The sequence below is a fragment of the Copidosoma floridanum genome, unplaced genomic scaffold (genome assembly GCF_036245765.1).
Source record: "Copidosoma floridanum isolate Cflo_tuat_1 unplaced genomic scaffold, Cflo_Japanese_pri ptg000004l, whole genome shotgun sequence".
In the NCBI taxonomy this organism is placed as follows: Eukaryota; Metazoa; Arthropoda; class Insecta; order Hymenoptera; family Encyrtidae; genus Copidosoma; species Copidosoma floridanum.
This window is the reverse complement of record NW_028321881.1, coordinates 14,540,300-14,561,187: the sequence shown is the minus strand read 5'-3', so window position 1 is coordinate 14,561,187 and position 20,888 is coordinate 14,540,300. Positions and strand designations below refer to the sequence as shown.

Genomic DNA, 20,888 nt, shown 5'->3' with positions numbered 1-20,888 from the left:
TAATTGAAAACGAACTACATAGAGGGTGACTCTAATAGCTTTAATCCATGAAAAAAACTTATTAACTATTGCTTTTAAATAATGACTAGGCTCGATAGTAACCTGATGAACTGCAACACTAGCTTCCATGCAGACATCTGCGGGAGGTCCCGGAAAGAGATTAGGCCAATGCAATGATGACCCAATCAACCAAGACGGTCCTTCCCACCATAATTGATTTCCAACTATTATATCCAAATCACAACCGCGAGAAGCTAGATCAGCAGGGTTAGACTCGGTAGAAACGTGCCTCCACTCAGGACCAGGAAATAATTCATGTATCTCAGCAACTCTATTCGACACAAATAGCTTCCAATAAGATGCATGTCTCCTCAACCACACCAATACAACACTTGAATCGGACCAACACTTAAAATTAATAAGTTCGAATGCTCGTGCACTACGCACAACTCTAAACAACCTATCAAGTAATAAGGCTGCTTGGAGCTCAAGCCGACGCATAGACGTTTTTTTTAACGGCGCCACTTTGGTCGTCCTTTTCATTAATGATACGTTAATCTCATTTGATACATTAATACTTTAATGGTATTTTATTGCTCCATAAGCGTCACTAGAAGGATCGGTGAATCCATGCAACTCATTCGAAAGATTTTTTGGCTCATAGAAATTCCATCGCAGGACTAATACACGAGACAATCTCATTAATGTATGAAAATACTTTTTCCATTTACTTAAAATCAGAGTTGGTAATGGCTGATCCCAATTAACTTTAAACAACCATAACTCCTGCATGAGGATCTTACCCTTTATGATGACTGGAGAAATCCAACCCAACGAATCAAACAGTCTCGATAACACTGATAAAACTCTGCACTTTGTTAAAATGGATGGAACTTCTAGATTGACCGGGAACGAAAAATTATCAGACACCGGGCTCCATCGAACCCCCAACACACTAACTCCTCTATGAGTCGATGTTCCGAAACTCCAATCCAACTCGTGTCTGTCGAAATCAGCCTTCAATGAAAGACTTAGGTTATTACTAGTCCACTTAAGTAATTCCAATTTTATCCAGCTTAAAAGCTGTATAATCTGATCCCTCACCTCTAAAGCTTCCTTACGACTATGAGCTCCAAACAAAAAATCATCGACAAATGTGTCGTGAGACAAAACTGGAACAGGTAAAGGAAGCCTGTCTCTTTCATCAGCTATAAGTTGCTGGTTCACCCTCAATGCCAGAAACGAAGCAGATCTGCTATCATAAGTTACTGTATTTAACTGGCAATCTATGACAAAACTGTCAGTAGCATGACGCCATGATAAACGTTGGAAATTTCTGTCCTGAACATGAACTAATATTTATCCATACATCTTCGTGATGTCAGCACCTAAAACCAACGGGGAAGGTCTCTACTGCAACAGTATTAGAAACAGTTTAGACTGAAGTTTAAGACCTGCCAACATGCAATCATTTAACGAATATCCAGATGTTGTTTTAGATGACGTGTCAAAAACAACTCTGAGTTTTGTTGTTTTACTATTATCTCTAATAATAAGGTGATGCGGCAAAAATACAATTTGATTGGATGCCTGATCCAAAGCACTTACAGGTGTCATGTGATTCAACGATTCATATTCGTGCATAAATTCAGAATACATTAGCCTATGCTCGACGTGATTTGACGAACGACATTCAATCCGTCTGAGTAAACATTCGGCCAGCGAATGAGATTGACCCAACTAATCAACACTGTTGGTTTTGAATGGAAGGTGCACTATATATCGTCCTTCAGGAGAACGAGTATAGGTCTCCAAAAAATAAGCCTCACATTGCTTACCGTCCAGTGAAGGCAAAGGAACACTTACAATTTCCCGAAATTTTTTCATTAATACATTTACATCGTGATCGGATGTCACATGATGAAGCGAAACTGTCAAATCGGTTAAACTGTTAACCTTCATACATGGCCCAAAAAAGACCCACCCAAAGACCGTTTGCTGAGCAACCAGTTCAGTTGGCCTTCCTTTTTTAATTTATTTTAAGAGTAAATATCCATAAAAATCAGCTCCAATGAGCATTTGAATTCCATCACTACTTGACAAATCATCAACAAGCCTTAAACCCTTCAGATGAGCTAAGTGATTCCAATTTAGTCTAGGAGTGTGTACATATGAAATGATTCACGGCAAAACTAAAGCTTGTGTTTGGCTTACTACCCGATTTTTTTTAGTTCAAATAATAATCTCAATGGCACTCCGCGCCAACCCAGCAGACACACCCTCAATACCACTCATGAAAACATCAACGCCAATCACTTGACCTCCCAAAAACTCAGCCAGCCCTTCTGAAACAACAGATTACGTTGAACCCTGATCAAGCAATGCACGAACCAGAATTCGATCATTATCTCTACTAGATATACACCATAGCAGTTGCTAACATAACTTGAAAGGCACCCAAGGATTGAAGAATTTAAATATAAGTCTATATATTAAGTAGAATAGGCTCATTTTGACCGTTTGACACTGGATATTGATTATTTGAATGACTCAAATTACCATGATTATCATGCAAAAAAGTAAAGTGCTTCTGCTCACAATGCCTACACCTTCGAAGATTCGGACAGTCTTTAACTTTATGACCTTTTCCTAAGCAATTTTGTACATAGATTGAATTCACAAATTTTACTATAACGTTCTGACACAAGCAATTCCAAACTGGTCATTTAATTCTGTAGAATAGGTATTAAACGATGTTTTACCTGTAATACTTCTACAAATGTAATGGCCCGATCAAGTGTGGCTAAAGCTATTTTTTGTTTGGCATAAAGCTCTTGGACTCCCTTTTCAAGATCATCCACAGTCCCTTAGTTTATTGTGATGGTGATTGTTACTTATAACTGATAGTTTGTTTAGTGAAAGATCAATCACTCAAACCTCATCAATGCACACGAGAAACAAGAACAGAGATAACAGCGCATTCAGCATGAGTCCAAGTACACCACAATGAATGTGCAGATATGCATTGACCTTGTTGACTGCAACTAAAATTACCAGAAAATGTACAGATATAGATAAAATTAACATTAGTACACGTTTGCCTGTTGCTATTGTTATTTTTAGTAAATAGTCTTATTTCTTTCGTTATTTTCAGTTAAATTTTCGATGAGATTACTTTTTGTTGCAAGATTAAATGAAAAAAAAGTGGTGCGTAGAGTGTATAAATTAAGGTGTATCAAACTAGCTAGCTAAAACCTCATACCGGACTAGGCATAAAATCTACAATTTGTCGCTAATTTGTTGCTAATTTGTTACGTCAAAACCAATTTTGTCGCTCATTCCCCTTTTTTAATAACAATAAAAACGTTAGCTTGATATCAAGCTAGCTGACCACACATGCATACGTTCAACTAGAAGGCAGGTAGCTCCACGGGATTTGCGCGATAATTTGTCGCTAATTTGTCGCTAAAAGAGTAGCCTATTGCTAATTTTGTTGCCGATCGTAATAAGAGCAATAACGCGATTTCTGCCGATCGGCATATGGAGCTAGCTGGCCACACGTATGTATCTTTGACTAGGAGGCAGATAGCTCCATGGGATTTGCGTGATAATTTTTCGCTGAAAGATCAGCCTATTGCTGATTTTATTGCCGATCTTGAAACGAGCAAAAATGCGATTTCTACAAATTAGTATATCAAGCTAGCTGGCCACACGTAAGGATCTCTGACTAGGTGACAGATATCGAGACGATGTTGATACTAGAATTTGGCCCTTTTTTTGCTCAAAAAAACAGCCAAATATCGTATCTTTAGTTAGAATGCAGATATGGGTCTACGGGTTTTTTACTGTTCACGACGATGCGGTCAAGTACGTTTCTAGTCAATGCTGTAATATAGCTGTGATATTAAACATATGGATACCTATTTTAAAAACTAGCACCGCTTAGAATTTCCCATTTGCATTAACTTAGGAATAAAGTGTGTGTGCTCATGTAGCTTGTGTAATTATACGTGTGTGTGTGTGTGTAGGTGTGTGTTTAGTAAAAGTAACTTGTGCGAACTTTACAAGCTTTTAGGTTATACACTAATATCATGGTGATATCATGTGGGCGTCCAGACAATTCCTATTTTGTTCTTATAATAACCTTTTCGTAAAGAAATTGTCAGCATAATTCACCATTCATAAATATATGTATATATATACATATATATATACCCTATATTACACAGTTATATGTGTGAGGCATTCCTTATATCCTCCCCCACATACCCCCCCCCACAAGTAAGCTGAAATTTGACCGTTTTTATCGCTGATTTGACATTTTCTCACTTTTTCCTTAGATCTCCTGCGGACCCCAACAGCCCCCCACACAATTTTGCCTGTCCCTCCACAGACGCCCCTTAGCCCCCCCCCCCACAAGCCCACCACACCATTTTTCATACATCATGTCATGTATTCTTGTTAAATGATGAATCATTAATAAGTGACTTTCAATTCATTACCATAAATATTGCCGGTTTATCTATAAACATTATTAGGTAAAGTCAATAAATTATGTAAAAATATCTTTCCTAACAATATTTTCTATTTCTGTATTTTTTTCCCTTTCTACTTGAATAAATAAATTATTTCTATCTTTGCATCTTGATAAAGCCCCATATAATTGACCATAAGAAAATAAGTGTTTTTTTCAATAAAAACCTACGTTATTGAAATTTTGACCTTGGGATGTGTTTATTGTCATAGCAAATGCCACAACGATTAGAAATTGTTTACGATACAAAATAAACAGAAATGTTGAGGAGTTTTCTGTGTCGAAAGTTATTCTTGGAATGAAGACTCTATTTCCAATTTTTTCTCCAGTTATTATTTCTTCTTCTACATCTACATACCGTAATAATTTTGTGATTCGTAAACGTTTTCCATTACAGAGTCCATCTGATATACTTAAATTTCTCAGTAACATCACTATTGTACCAATTTTTAGATTTAGTTCATGAGGTGATAATCCTTCACGAATATTGCTCAACATTTCCACCGGAAAATTTAAATAAATATTATCGTCAGATTCATCGACCCCTTTATAAGTTGCGTTATCTATACTATAATAAATTTTAATTCCTCCAGTTAATTTTTTAAGAATTTTATTATTCAAATAAGTGTTCTCGATATGCGATGTAAGTATAACCCTGTTCATCGAACGATTGTAGATATTAAAAAATATTTGATAACATTCATCATTTGAGATCCAATTTATAGAAATGTTAAAATTTTTTATTTACCCTTTCCGAATTTTTAATAATAATTTTGAAAATTATTTATCGTTGGAACAAATATAGATTTCTAATTTTAAAATTTAGAATGAGTTCCATAAAAATGAAGATTTAATAGTTTGTTCAAGTATAATTTTTCTATTACTGTTTCTTATGACTGGGAAAATCTGACGAAAATCACCTCCTAAAATAATTAATTTATTTCCAAAATATTTTTCAGTATTACATGAGTCTCATAACGTTATATCTACAATTTTAAATGCTTTTTTTATAATCATTAAAGCCTCATTCTAAATAATCAGATAAACTTTTTTAAATTTTTTTTTATCTGACTCGAATTCTGAAAATGCACTCTCTATATCATTAAGATCTAAAGGAATTCTAAAAGTTCTATGACTAGTCATCCCCTTCGGAAGCAAAATTGATACTATGCCACTCTATGCCATTGATATGATTTTTTTATTTTGAGAAATAAAAAAATTGATTAACGTTTTATATAAATAAGTCTTTCCTGACCCTCCAGGACCATCTATAAAGAAAATATTATTTTTTTCGCAAATATTATGAAATATATTTTTCTAGTCATTATTCAAACTTTTATACATTGAGTTAAACATTTTTTTACTGAAACGTATTTAATCATCTATATCTTCTTTTTTACTCTTCTTTTTTTTGGTGTAGGTAAATTAAAGCATCCAGATGATTTATCTCATGATTCTAAAATTTGGTTAATATGTAAAAGAGCTGAATTATCTTTATTATTGGGCAAACCCTTCGTAAAGAATTCTTTGTATTTATTCCATATTTTATTACCTTGAACGTTTTCTGAATCTAAAAACCAAGCAAAAAATTGTCTTAATTGATATGGAAACATAACAGCAATTGCTTCTTTAAAAATATCATCGATTTTTTCATCGTTGTCTATTAAACTCATTGCAACTGCAGTATCTTTAAAAGTTTCATAAGTTATTTCTTTACATGTTCTAATGTCTTTGAACGATGTTGAACGAGTTACTTTATTTAATACAAGTTTAAAAAAAAATCTTTTATGATCTTTTGGAGATACAAATACAATCGACCAATAGAAATATTTTTTATTATAGTTTTTTTTTTAAGATTAATTGTTAGTTTAAGATTACTATTTTAATTTCCATATGTTTAAATATCGTCGTTCGAGAAATTAACTATAACGTGAACATTAAATAAATCTGAGAAGCTTCGAATTTTAATACTTGTACCATAAGTCTTATTTTTTGACATTACGTTAATATATTTATCACGACTTTTTACATTTTAATAATAATCGTTCCCTACTATAAATTTGTAATAATTTTGCCATTTATTTACAACATTAGCGATTACTAAAGAACGAGCTCTTATGTGGAAATCTTCGTCACTATACAGAAAATAAGAATAAGTTCTGAATAAACAATTTTCATCCCTTTTTACGCTAACTTTTATATTGTTCATTTTTAAAAGTTTTTGAAATATTTTGTTTAATTTAAAATTAAATATTAATACTACAAAGGATAAACGACTTTTTCAAATAACATTGTGAAATACTGTGAAGAATTTGATTTCATATTTGTCATTGAATCTAAAAATAAAAAATTTTTTCTAACGACTTACATCAATTAATAAAATATATGATGCGAAATAGTAACAAAACTAATATAAAGTATAAGTTGTATAAAATTTAAATAATTTTTATGTAATCAAAGTAATTAAAACTTTTTTTTGTTTAGAATTTAATCAATAAAAAAATTATGTATACCTTTTTTCTCTAAATATAACCAAAAGTTTTAACAAAAACTCTCAACGTACCACGATAGTACCTTCTGAGTGGTGTGGAAATTTATTGATTAATATGTAACTAATGCTTAATGATGTAGATCAAAAACTCTTCTTCCTCACGAAATTCGGGGCACCAACTTCTCCCCACTAACAGATAAAATATAAAAACTCTCCTTGTAAGTTAGAAAAGTAGAAGGTTGACGCGTTAAGCGCGCAGGATGCCAAGCCCCACTAGTATATATATATTCATATGTTCCTATATTATATACTTATCTCGGTAAGACATTCGACACAACTCCTGACAGATCCCTATTTACCTCTCGCCATTTACCTTACCCCACTACCCCTCACAAAATAAGATAAAAACCCTTTATTTCCTCCCTTACAATGACACATTGCAGTTTATACCGAGACCCTCCACAGACCCCCCAAATATTGGTCGGGACCCCCGGTGGCCCCACACACTACTTTTATGGAACCTGACAGGGATCACACCGTCTTTCTCGGACCTTGATGTGTATACAGACGTGTCCGTGTAGTATACATATTTATCATTTATTTTTAATTTGCTTCATTATTTAATTACTTTAAGGCAAAACTTTCTTATCGATACGATTTATCTCTTCGTCAAGAAGTAATTTAAAGTCATAATTGACTTACAGAAAATTGTTGCGCAAAGCATTGTTATGATTATATATTAAATTACATAGTTAACTGTTACACTATTTAGTTAACTGGGTGGGGCATTTCCAGCAACGTTCCTCCATATAAAATTATTTATCTTGGTAGTTAAAAGATTATTTATTTACTAATGTTTTACTTAAATTTTTTTAACAAATATGTTATTTAATTTATTATAAAAAATATGTCAAATACATTTTTGTTTCGTAAAAATGCTCATTAGTTGAGAATTTTAACTAATAAAAACATGTTACTTTTCCTACAACAAAATTTTTTTTCATCCATTTTTCCACACCGCTCAGAAGAAAAATTGATGGATTTAATACATACGAATAATTATTAAGCATTTCATTCATACAACTAAGAGTACGATCAAAAATCAATTGATATTAATTGTTTTTCAATCGATTCTTAAGTGTAAAGTTCTTGGTGTGCTAAGCATTTTTTTGTTAGAATGTGTGATAAACTATGTGTAAAATATAAGTTTTTATGTGTATGTGTTATGTTTTTTTTTTTAGTGTTAATAATACCTATTCATACATGAACTGAAGCTGTATTTAGTTTATTAATAATACAAACCGTTAAAGATTCGTATTAAGATGACTTATTTTAAAAGTCAACTTATAAAGCTCTATCAAACCACGAAAACTATGGTCTATTTCTATTCTGTTTCAAATTAATGTTGAAATCGGTACCACAGATAAACACAATATACATTTATTGGATGTATTATTAGGTAATAAGCTTTGTTTATACATACAAGAATATCAAAATCATGTTGTTATCGTTTGATATAGTATTACTTACTATCGAAAATGCTTTTCCAAAATAAATTTACAACATCTAAAATGTTTTCTTTATCGATTTCAACAAAAATTCTCTTTTTATTTTTGCACTTTGAGAAAGCCACGTACAATTGATCATGAGAAATAAAGGTTTTTGCAAGCATAATCCTACATCATCAAAAATGTGATCTGAAGACTTGTTTATAGTCATAGAAAATGCTCCATCTAATGGGAATCTTTTCCTACTTAAAATGAAAGGTAATGATGACGTATTTCCGGCATGTAACGTAATCTTTGTAAAAAAATTCTTATTACCAATTTTTTTTCCCCTAACCATTTCGCCTTTGCGTTATACCTCAACAATTCGGTAATTTTCCATTGTGCACCGTTACATAAGCCTTCTAATATACGTGAATTTCGAATTTTCATTACTATTGTACGTTCTTTAAATTCAAGTTTATGAGGTGGCAAGCCTTAACAAATATTGTTTATCATTTCTACTGAAAAATTTAGTTAAATATTATAATCCGATTTATCAATTTTTTGATAGGTTGCATTATTGATATTGTATGCTGAACATAGCATGTCGATCCAATGGTATTTTCTTTATTATTTTCAGTAGGAAATGTTGGATATAGTACATGTGATAGAAAAAATTTTTTAACAAAGGCAGAAAATCTAACGTTGCTTTAATACTTCTTATATCGAATTACTTATCGATCAAATAGTAAAACTTTTTAGTCCCATACTTTATGCTGGAAGATTAATGCATTAATTTTTTTTGCATACATATATTTTGATAAAAAGCAATAGAACAAGTTTTTTTAACAATAACAAAAAAATTCTAAGGATTAAATGTCATCAAGGCTTAATAGATTACATAATGCGTAGTGCCTCAAATAACTCTAAAAATTTTTAAAGTACTAAAGTTGGAAATATCGTTATTTTCGCTAATTTCGTTGTGAATAGACACTTCATTTGATTTTAACTTCTATGTACGTTGGTGGTACTACGTATGTACAACAAATAAAGCAAATTGGAATAGAATTTCTTAAAGGTACAACTCTGAATGATATACCGAATGTAACTGTTAAATTATTCATACAAAATTAAAATTATTTTGAGACGATACAACTAAGTACAATACTTTTGGAAAAGTTATTGATTAAGTTGAAAAAAAAAGAGGATTACCTTATTCTTATATTATTGTTGCTTAGTTATATTTATAAATGAGAAGATGAAGCATTACGTTAAATAACGAAAACAAATACAAGTGGTAAAAAAGACGATACAGAAATTTTTGATGATATATCAGATTATATAGATGGCCGCTATTCAAGCCCCATGGAAGCAGCATGGCGATTGCAGCAGCTCCCTCTGTGAGGACGTAGTTATTTTATATTTAATTTAGCAGTACATGTTGAAAATAAACGAAACATAGTTTTTCAAGAAAATAATACGTTTAAAGCTATATAAAACTCTGAAACAGCATTAATGGCTTGGTTTTAATAAAATAAAGTAAACAGTTTCACAAAAAAATTAAATACAGAAATATTCCAGAATATTACTGTTTCAATTTGACGGTAAACACGTGGGTTAGAAGAGTAATAGACGTAATTTAACAATAGGGTGACCAAATATAGTGTCACCTAAGAACTCTAAGCGTTCTTTTTTAAATTAATTTTAAATCGGGTAAGTAAAGCTAAATCTTTCGAAAGTTTGAAAACAGTTGATAACATATATTACAGTATGTATAGAGGTATTGCTACTGCTTTAGGTAAAGTTAAACACAACTCTCGAATATATAAAATATTTAAAGAAGCTTGTAACGTTAGGCTGCCATATCAACTGAAAAAAATTTTTTGCATGTTTTTTAATATCTAGAGACGTTTGTGGTAAGTCTATTTTGAAATCACTCCAAAAACTTTCATCCAATATTTAAAAGACGATAAATGAAATAATGCTTTATTACATTTAAATAAAATCTTCAAATTTGAAACAACATCATGTAAAGATTATGGATCACCAGAACCAAATAAAACAGTACAATCTTAGAATATTGAGGATAATAAACCTGTAATTGATTTAGTAACAAATTGTAAGGATTTACTTGTCACCCTAAATAATAATCAAAAAATAATTTTAAATATAATAATAACTTGACAGTGTTACAAAATTATATTTTATTAATAGTCCAGGAGGTTTTGTTAAAACATTTTCATACAAGACATTGATTTTTTATCTTTTGTTTAGAAAGAAAAAGGTTACACCTATGACTCGGACAGGAACTGCTCTAATTTAATTACCTAGAGGAATGACAAGTTATAGAACATTTTAATTATTATTAGATTAGAAAAACATTGAAAGTAGTTTCTTTGAATTCGGAGCTAATAAAAAAAAATTACGAAAAGTAAATGTAACTTTTTGGGACGAAGCTTTAATGATCCCTAAAAGAGTTTTGGAAATAGTAGATACAGCTTTTGAAGATTCATGTGATAAAAATATTCTATTTAGTGAAAAACTTTTCTTTAGGAGGAGATTTGAGATACATACTTACGGTGATAAAGCATGAGTGTAAAATTTCAATAATTAGTGAAACTATCAAGTGTTATTATTGTTAATAGGGATTAGAAATAAACAATAAAATCTTTCGAGATTCCACAGCGATGGAAAACTGATGATGTTTGGGAACAAATTCATAGAGATGGTATAAATAGCCGCCCACACAAAGTAATTCTAAGAGCTCATAATGAACTTTCGTACATTTTAAATAATAAAATTTTTAATTTTACTAAAGAAGAAGATTATACTTATTACAGTATAGGTTATGCAAAATATGAAGGTAGTGAATGTTTTTAATAGTCCTAGCTTTTTCTATGATAATTAGGAAATCATCAGGTCATAGTTTTGATAGATTAGGATTTTACTACAAAAGAACTTTATTTTCTCATGGTCAACTATACGTATTGGTATCAAGATGTAAAAATCTTGAGAATACATTTATACAAAATGATTTAAAGAACTTGGAAAACATAGACAATATTGTATGGCAAAAAATTTTTGAACCGTTAACAATTTTATCATTTGTTTGTTGAAGTTTATTAAAACACTGAACTTTAAAGTTCTTACATAAAAAAAAAAATTTAAATGCTCACATTATAACATTTTTTAAACATATTATAACTTTGACAGTATCTTTTAAATTTTTAATTTTGGTGGAAAAATTAATTTTACAGAATTAAAGAACAGGAACGCTTTTAATTTCGTACGAGAAATTTTATAGTTACAAAAATCGTCGTATATTTTCAAACGGCGATTTCATTATCATAAAAATTTAATACTTTCATTTTTGGTGCTAAATACCATATCGGTGCTATGTAATAATAATATTAAATATTGATTAATAAATGTTTTAATTTATACGATTATACAGATATGTCAATCTTTCTTTTACAAAAAGCCTTTATAATAAAATTTCCATCTCTGAATACTTTAATTCCAAATATTAGTTGTATTTTTCATATAACAAAATATTGTGATACGAAACTAAATGTTGTATATATAAGTACATTGGAATATTAGAAGAATCATTGAGAAAAGCAAACAAAATGTGTGACTATATATTCTTTATCTAAAAAGTCCATCATTTTGTAGATATTAAATTTGAATCACATGTAGCCATTGAATTTTCAAGTTTTAAACATTTTTTGGGGGGTTGGTGCACGAATTGCGCAGGGGGCGAAGCCTATATACATTACACACGTGCGCACGCATACACACACACAAATTCTCAATACTCCTCTGTACATACTAGTGAATTGAGTTACGGTCCGCGTGCCACCCCCCCCCCACTGAAATTCTTAAATTTGTTGCAGATCCGATTTAAATATGTAATTTTAAAGATGAACATGTATGTAAAAAATTATTTAAAAACAAATTTTAAGATTCACATGCAATTAAAGAAGATTGGATACAAAGTTTAAAAGAAAAATGGAAGTATAAATCAAAAATAACTTTAAATGCAGGTAACGCATCTTTATTGCCATTAAAATACAGTTTGGAAAAACAATCTTGATTTTAACTAAATTACAAATTAAATCGATCAATTTCTACAATCAGAAATTTTTTATATTATGTTACTTTATCACGTAGATGGCTGAAAAATTATCGTATGGAAATCATAGGTATACTTATCTTAATATTGGCTTATTGCGATGTAACACAATTTTAAAAATATTTTAATATTTATACAAACAATATTAAAATCTCTAAAAAGAAAATGATACTCTTGTGTGTAACATCACCAATTGTTTTAATTTTTTTTTTTTTAATTTAAATTATTTGTTGTTAAATATTTCTATCCTTAAATTAATTTTCTTGAATTTTTTTCAACAGCGTTGTTGGCATTAATAAAAAAGTTTCAAAAATCATATTATAAAAATAATTTTAAGTTGAGCTCTTTAGTTTTCGTTTTTATGTACATGTTTTTTTTTTCAAATTGTTTTGCTGATTAGCAAAAATTGTGTTTTCGCTCGTTTTATGATCGGCAACAAAATCGAAAATAGATTGATGTTTTAGAGACAAGTTATCGCGCAATCCCCTGGAGCTATCTGCCACCTAGTCAGAGATACGCACGTGTGGCCAGCTAGCTTGATATGGCGATAGGCAGAGATCGCCTTCTCGCTCTACTCAAGATTGGCGACAAAATCGGCAATAGGCTGATCTTCCAGCAACAAATTAGCGACAATTTATCGCACAAATCCCGAGATGCAAAAAGATAAAAAACATTCTTGTTAAAATCGATAGAGAAAACATTTTAGATGTTGTAAATATATTTTGGAAAAGCATTTTCGATAGTAAGTAATACTATATCAAACGATAATAACATGATTTTTATATTCTTGAATATATAAATAAAACTTATTACCTAATAAAACATCCAATAAATGTATATTGTGTTTATTTGTTGTACCGATTTCAACATTAATTTGAAACAGAATAGAAATAGACCATAGTTTTCGTGGTTTGATAGAGCTTTATAAGTTGACTTTTAAAATAAGTCATCTTGATGCGAATCTCCAACGGTTTGTATTATTAATGTACTAAATATAACTTCAGTTGATGTATGAAGAGGTATTATTAACACTGTAAAAAATTACATAATACATACACATAAAAACTTATATTTTACACATAGTTTATCATAAATGCTAACAAAAAAATGCTAAGTGCACCAAGAACTTAAAAATCGATTGAAAAACAATTAATATGAATTGGTTTTTGATCGTACTCTTAGTTGTATGAATAAAATGCTTAACAATTATTCGTATGTATTAAGTCCATCAATTTTTCTTCTAAACAGTGTGGAAAAATAGATGAAAAAAAATTTTGTTCTAGGAAAAGTAACATGTTTTTATTAGTTAACATTCTCAACTAATGAGCATTTTTACAGTACAAAAATACATTTGACATATTTTTTATCATAAATTAAATGACATTTGTATTAAAAGACTTTAAGTAAAACATTAGTAAATAAATAATCTTTTAGCTACCAAGATAAATAATTTCATATGGAGGAACGTTGCTTGAAGTGCCCCACACAATTAATTTAATAGTGTTACAGTTAACTATGTCATTTAATATATAATCATAACAATGTTTTGCGCAACGATCTGTAAGTCAATCAGTTTTCTGTAAGTCAATTATGACTTTTAATTACTTCTTGACGAAGAAATAAATCATATCGATAAGAAAGTTTTGTTTTAAAGTAATTTAATAATGAAGTAGATTAAAAATAAAAGATTAATACGACCACACGGACTCGTCTGTATACACATCAAGGTCCGAGAAAGACGGTGTGATCCCTGTCAGGTTCCATAAAAGTAGTGTGGGGTGATCAGGGGTCCCGACCAATATTTGGGGGGTCTGTGGAGGGTGTTGGCATAAACTGCGATGTGTTAAAGTAAGGGAGAAAATAAAGGGTTTTTACCTTACTTTGTGAGGGGTGGTGGAGGTGGCAGAAGGTCAATGGGGATCTGTGGGGAGTTGTGTGGAATGTTTCACCGTGATAAGTATATAATATAGAAACACATATATACATATACATACATATATTCATGAATAGTGAGTTATCTGACAATTTCTTTACGAAAGGGTTACTATGAGAACAATAGGAATTGTCCGGATGACCGCATGATTTTACCATGATATTAGTATATAACCTAAAAGCCCGTAAAGTTCGCACAAGTTACTTTTACTAAACACACACACACACACACACACACACGCACACACTCACACACACTTATTGTACCCACACACACGCATAATTACACAAGCTACTTGCGCACACACACTTTTTTCCTAAGTTAATACAAATGGAAAATTCTAAGCGGTGCTAGTTTGTAAAATAGGTATCCATATGTTTAATATCACAGCTATATTACAGCATTAACTAGAAACGTACTTGACCGCATCGTTGTGAGCAGTAAAAAACCTGTGGACCTATATCTGCATTCTAACTCAGATACGATTTTTGGCTGTTTTTTTCACGAAAAAATGGGCCAAATTCTATTATCAGCATCGTCTCGATAACTGCCTCTAAATGGGAGATACGCACGTGTGGCCAGCTAGCTTGATATGCCGATAGACAGAAATTGCGTTCTCACTCTACTCAAGATCGGCAACAAAATCGGCAATAGGCTAATCTTCCAGCTACAAATTAGTGACAAATTATATCGCAAATTCAGTGGAGTTATCTGCCTTCTAGTCGGAGTTACGCACATGTGGCCAGCCAGCTTCATATGCCGATTTTTCAGAAATCGCGTTTTTACTAGTTTTAAGATTAGCAATAAAATCAGCAATAGGCTAATCTTTCAGCTACAAATTAGCGACAAAGTATTGCGCAAATCCCATGGAGCTATCGGCCTCTTAGTTGGAGATACGCATGTGTTGCCAGCTAGCTCGATATGCTGATCGGCAGAAACCGCGTTACTGCTCTTTTCAAGATCGGCAACAAAATTGGCAACAGGCTGATCTTTTAGTGATAAATGAGCGACAAATCATCGCTGAAATACCCCTGGAGCTATTCGTCCCTTAGTCGGAGACACGCATGTGCGACCATCTACCTTGATATGCTCATCGGGAGAAATTGTGTTTGCGCGAGTTTGCCGCTTGTTTCGTGATCCGCAACAAAATCGGCAATAGGCTGATCTTCCAGCTACAAATTAGCGACAAATTATCGTGCAAATCCCGTGTAGCTATCTGCCTCCTAGTTGAAGATGCGCATGATGTGCAATTTCAAGCTAATAGGTGCCAAAAATAAATAGCCAAAATATTTCCTACTTTTGTATGATAATAAAGTTGATTCTTAGTTAAACAAGCGCCAGTAATAAGTAGCCAACTGATTTTTTATTACCTTGAATAACAATTTAATTGATCAGTAATTGAGTAAGATTGGGCTATAAGTAACTTTTTTTTTTTTAATTTGTGTGATACAATTATATTATGAGTAAGCGCTAGCCATAATTAACCTTACTATTACTTAGATCTAACTACTTATATGAATTCTGAGGTAAGTGAGCGCTGGTGATAAGTATCCCAACTGCTTTTTAACTTCGTACGATAAGTGAATCATTTTTTAGGTGGACAAGTGTCGGCTATTAGTAACTTAAACGTTTTTTAATTCTATATACGATCAGTTTAGAGGATTTGCATTTTTTTTTCCACCTAAGAATACAAGTTTTATTCTAAGTTAAATCAATTAAAGGTAATAAAAAACACCAAGCAACTTAGAGCTTGTGAAGATAAGCAATTAAAGTGGAAGATTTCTAAGAATTGATTAAATCGTCGAATCAAAGTTAAAAATATTTGGGCTCCTCATCTCTCGAGCTCACTTGCAATACATATAATTAAATTATTATACGAAACTGAGAAAGGTTGGGCTAATTATCGCTTGTGCTTATTAGTCTAAAGTAAGTTTACTCATTATACAAAATGCTACAATAGTTGGGCTTCTTACCTCCATTTTAGTTATCACATAGAAAAATACAAAATAACTAGGTGACTCATATCAGTGCTTACTCAATGAACAATACATCAAATTACCATACAAAATTATTAATGTATACAATTTAAATACATGCATCTATTCCAATTTCATTGACTGCGAGCACTAAGAAGACAATTTTTTTTCAAGTAAATGTTTGAATTCCTGGTTTAATAAATAGTGTGACTTATTTATTAATTAATAAGTTTATTTTATCGCACTTCGCGTTTTTTCACAAGCTTGAAAGAGGTTATTTATGTTTCTTAGTTTCTTAACATTTGAATTCTGTGGGTTTAAACTTTTATTAGGAATAAAAGACCTGTGCAAGAATAGAAGATTGTTATTAATATTTATAAGATAAATCAAGTTTTTTGTTATAAAATTTATGTAAAAATTATTCCCTTAATATTTATCAATGCTCCAATACTTAAAAATCGTGAGCTATCACAAAGTTAAAAAACAAAAAAACATAGTTTAGTTTTAGAATTTACTCTTTCGAACGCTATTTAATCGATTTTTTACCCAAGAACAGTGAATGTATGGATTTTTCAAGCATTACTAATTCGCAAAGTTGCTACAAAGATATTTGTATTATAATTTAGCATTAATGTGTACATTTATATTTCTTATCAGTTAAAAATTTGGAATTTATTAGTTCGATTAGTTATCATACTTAAACTACGTTAAAAAATATTTAAGCATAAATGTTGTAACACAAAAAAAAATGAGACTCAGGGAATTGATTCCACAACCTCTGCGATCAAAAGTAAATATTTCACTGCTGTGCTATGAGCATTTAGATACATCAATACAACAAGACTATCATTGGACCCCTTTGCTGATAATAATATTTTGACCACATAAATTATAATAGGAGGCTTTCTTGTTTGAAAACTAAACCTGATACATGTAAAATACTTATTTACAAAAGTGCAAATTTTTCTATCGGGGATGTGGCAACTCTATGGCATAAAATAAGTTCTTAGTGAACTCTTTGAGGATACTTTTAGTATAGGTCTTGTATCGTAACCTTTTTTTTTATTACAATGGGTGATGAACGTAATTTAGTGAATAGTAAATATTATTAATGCTGGATTACGTTTAATTCTTACTTTTGAGAAATCTATACGAAGATAAAGGAAATATAAATTGTGAGTAAGTATTAGTTGAAATAAGGTAAAGTAAATTTAACTCTTTTTTAAATAGAACAGGATTGCTCGAATACTTGAGATACCCTGTAGCTCAGTGGTAGAGCTGCAAGCTATCACCTGGAAGGTTCGAGTTCAAAACTTGGTGGCTGCATTTTTTCTAAATATTTGATTACCATTCTTTAATTTAGAGGAAACTTAAGGAGGTTCAATTTCTCGCTATAGTCCATGCGACGCTCTTTATAGTTTGGTATGTCGTCTGTTTTTCTCGCTCTCCTGTAAAAACATAACCTTTTCTAGTTTTTACCACACTTATTAAGTAATTTCTTTTCTCTTTAGTACCTTAAAGATGTTCAATAAAGTTAAATACGATCATTAAATACTTTTTTATCATTAGTAAAATTATTATTAAATATTTATTGTTAATAGATGAGATAAATGCTATAGAAGTGCTCAAAAGACGACAGCCCACAAGCCTACATGTAAAAATTAACTTAATATAAATAATAATTACTTGGCTCTTAGGAACTTTCGAGCCTTCAGATTTTGACAGCGCCATTTTCGTGATTTTACTTATTTGTAAATAAATTTTCATCAATTTCTCATTTTTAATTTTGTAACCGATAGAACTACCTTAATGAGTTTTACATGAACTCTATTATTAGTACATAACACTGTACTCCGTTTTTAATAAGAAATTTAAATATATACATTAAATTTACTTGAGCATTCAATTTAATTTGGAGCTGCACTTTACACAAACACATAATGTAAACTATGTACATGGAAAATGCAGCTACACAAGTATAATACATGACGTTGTAGTACTTGAAGTCGAAGATAGGTTTTTGAGATGGCAAAACTTGACTGATTCCGAGCTCGTACGACTGACTTTAAATACTTGAGTAGCAGCAGCAGCATAAACAGTAGCACCAGTAGTTATAAATATGTATTTAAGTACATGTTTCGCTAATGCGGTAACTGAGCAGAGTGGGGGAAGTATATCGGCCGTTTTGAATCTGTTACTTTTTGCCAGTTTCCAACTAGCCTAAGAACTGTGCAAAAAAAGCTTCGCTTCGAAAGTAATTAATTAAACGATGAAATTATAAAAATATTTGTGTGTGTGTGTTTGTAAGTAGTGGGTGATGTAAATGTTGATGTAAACGATCCTAATTGACACGTTCGTGAGTCGAGGCACTCATACAGTCTGTTAGTTGTCAAAGCCTAACTTTACTTGATGTTGAGATGAAATAAAGGAATATTTTGCAATTACTGTAACAAAGTAGTATCAGAATATACGAAATGTACAGAAATAACTAGTTCAAAAAAAATTAGAAAATGAGTCAGAAACAAGAAAGATAGTAAAAAAAATATGTAAGTGTATTAGAATAAGACGAATTTTTTAGGATTCATCATTATTTTAGAAAATTTTATAGATATAACTGAAAATGTATCTACGGTCATTAAAGTATGCAAATCTAGAGTATAATTTTGAAAAAGTTTTATTGCAAACCATTTTTGAAATAACTGGTAAATGTCTGTTTAACACGATCATTATCTCAAAGCGCGTTATATAGTTTTATGTATTTTATGAATGAATTATTAATGAACTTCATAATAAATTCTTTAAACTATTTTCATGATCGTTGTCATAAAAAAATTATTTTATCAAGAACTTGAGATAAGATATTTATGAAATATTCTTTGCTAAAATAATTTGCTTTAACATATAACATTATTTTGTATTTTTCAGGTAGGTAAACATGAAAGATATGGCAACAAAATTTGCAGAACTAAAATTCGAAGCACCCTTGGCTTGTTTTGAAGAAGATGAATCTACTATAAGAAGCATCAATATTTTTTCAGGTATATATTATTATGTGTCGTCTACAATTTTTGACAAAGTCATTCTGATCAATGAAAGCACCATATTACCAATATAAGAACTTTAATCTATAGTTTTTAATACTTAATACGTATAGCTTCATGAATATAATATGTTTAAATGCTTGTAGTTGAGCAAAAAATGGAAAGACCATGCACTAAAAGTTATTAAGATTATCGTCATTTTATAAAAGTGTGTTGACATAGTACGTAGTGAAAAATTTTCCATGGTATAACTTACCCGTTTAATTCGCTTACGTTAGACAGACCTAATTTGTCCATTGCATCGACATGATATAGTTAATAGTCAATGTAAGGATCTCAAATGAGTTTTAAATCATTTTTTAACCGCAGCAGTGCCAAACTGTCTATTAATACAGTTTGCGTGTTTTACAAAAAAAATTCAGTAAATATTGTACGTTATAGCAGTCTCAGTAAAGTGTAAGTTAACTAACTAAAATGTAAGTAGTTGTTGCAATAACGCCTGGTGTTGTGTAGCACCTTATTTTGTTAAAACAAACCTCCATCAGCTGGATAGAAGCCTGCTTTGATGGAGTCGGAGTGTTTACTGTATATGTTCGTGAAGTTATATCATGGATGTGGAGAGAATGAAAAATTTTGTCGACCTGATAGAACATGCGAAATTTCATAAAGAGAGAGACGCATTATACTACAGGTGGGAAGAATGTTCTCTCGTTTTCTCTCTCTCTCTATCTACTACCATTAATACACGATTAAGTCTATTATCTAAAATTCCAACATATCATAATCACCTGATCACGAGTTTAGCACATTCATAATGTTTTTTTCATGGTTTATTTAAAAAATCTTTTGTATTGGTGTAACTAATTTAAAAAATTAGTGATTCAAAGTGTATTTACCTCATATACAGTTGCTAATCGTTACATGTTATCAAACAACGGGGGCACACTCAACCGCTTATACTGATGTAAAACCTCCATTTTATGTTTATACTAGTAACCAAAAGGCTTCCGTTTTGTGTGAAATGTTGGTCATGACATTTGCTCTCGTTGCAATTCTTTTTTTTGAATTTTTGAATCTTCTGTCACTTCATGCGCTTTTTATTTATTAATGTTTAAAACATTTTATTTTGTTAATGTTGAGATTATATATCTTTCTATAACACACTATTATTAGTGTTCAACAAAAAATTTTAATTTTCATGGAACTGTTAAAGAACCAGACAAGATTATAATCTATTTACATAAAAAGTAGTCCCCACGCGTAAAAAAAATCTTGAGTATTATTGAGGGAT

At 30.9% G+C, this 20,888-nt stretch overlaps 1 protein-coding gene across 4 annotated transcripts in view; it reads left to right on the top strand.

Moving 5' to 3' along the window:
• The window catches only part of Unc-76 (fasciculation and elongation protein Unc-76), a 495,633-nt gene that overhangs the window by 24,087 nt on the left and 450,658 nt on the right, over positions 1–20,888 (top strand). For all 4 annotated transcript variants that reach the window (XM_089597745.1, XM_089597731.1, XM_089597722.1 and 1 more), the window contains one exon: positions 19,482–19,594. In XM_089597745.1, coding sequence (XP_089453871.1) covers positions 19,492–19,594 — 103 coding nt within the window. In that variant the 5' untranslated portion in view covers positions 19,482–19,491. The remainder of the gene's footprint in view (positions 1–19,481; positions 19,595–20,888) is intronic.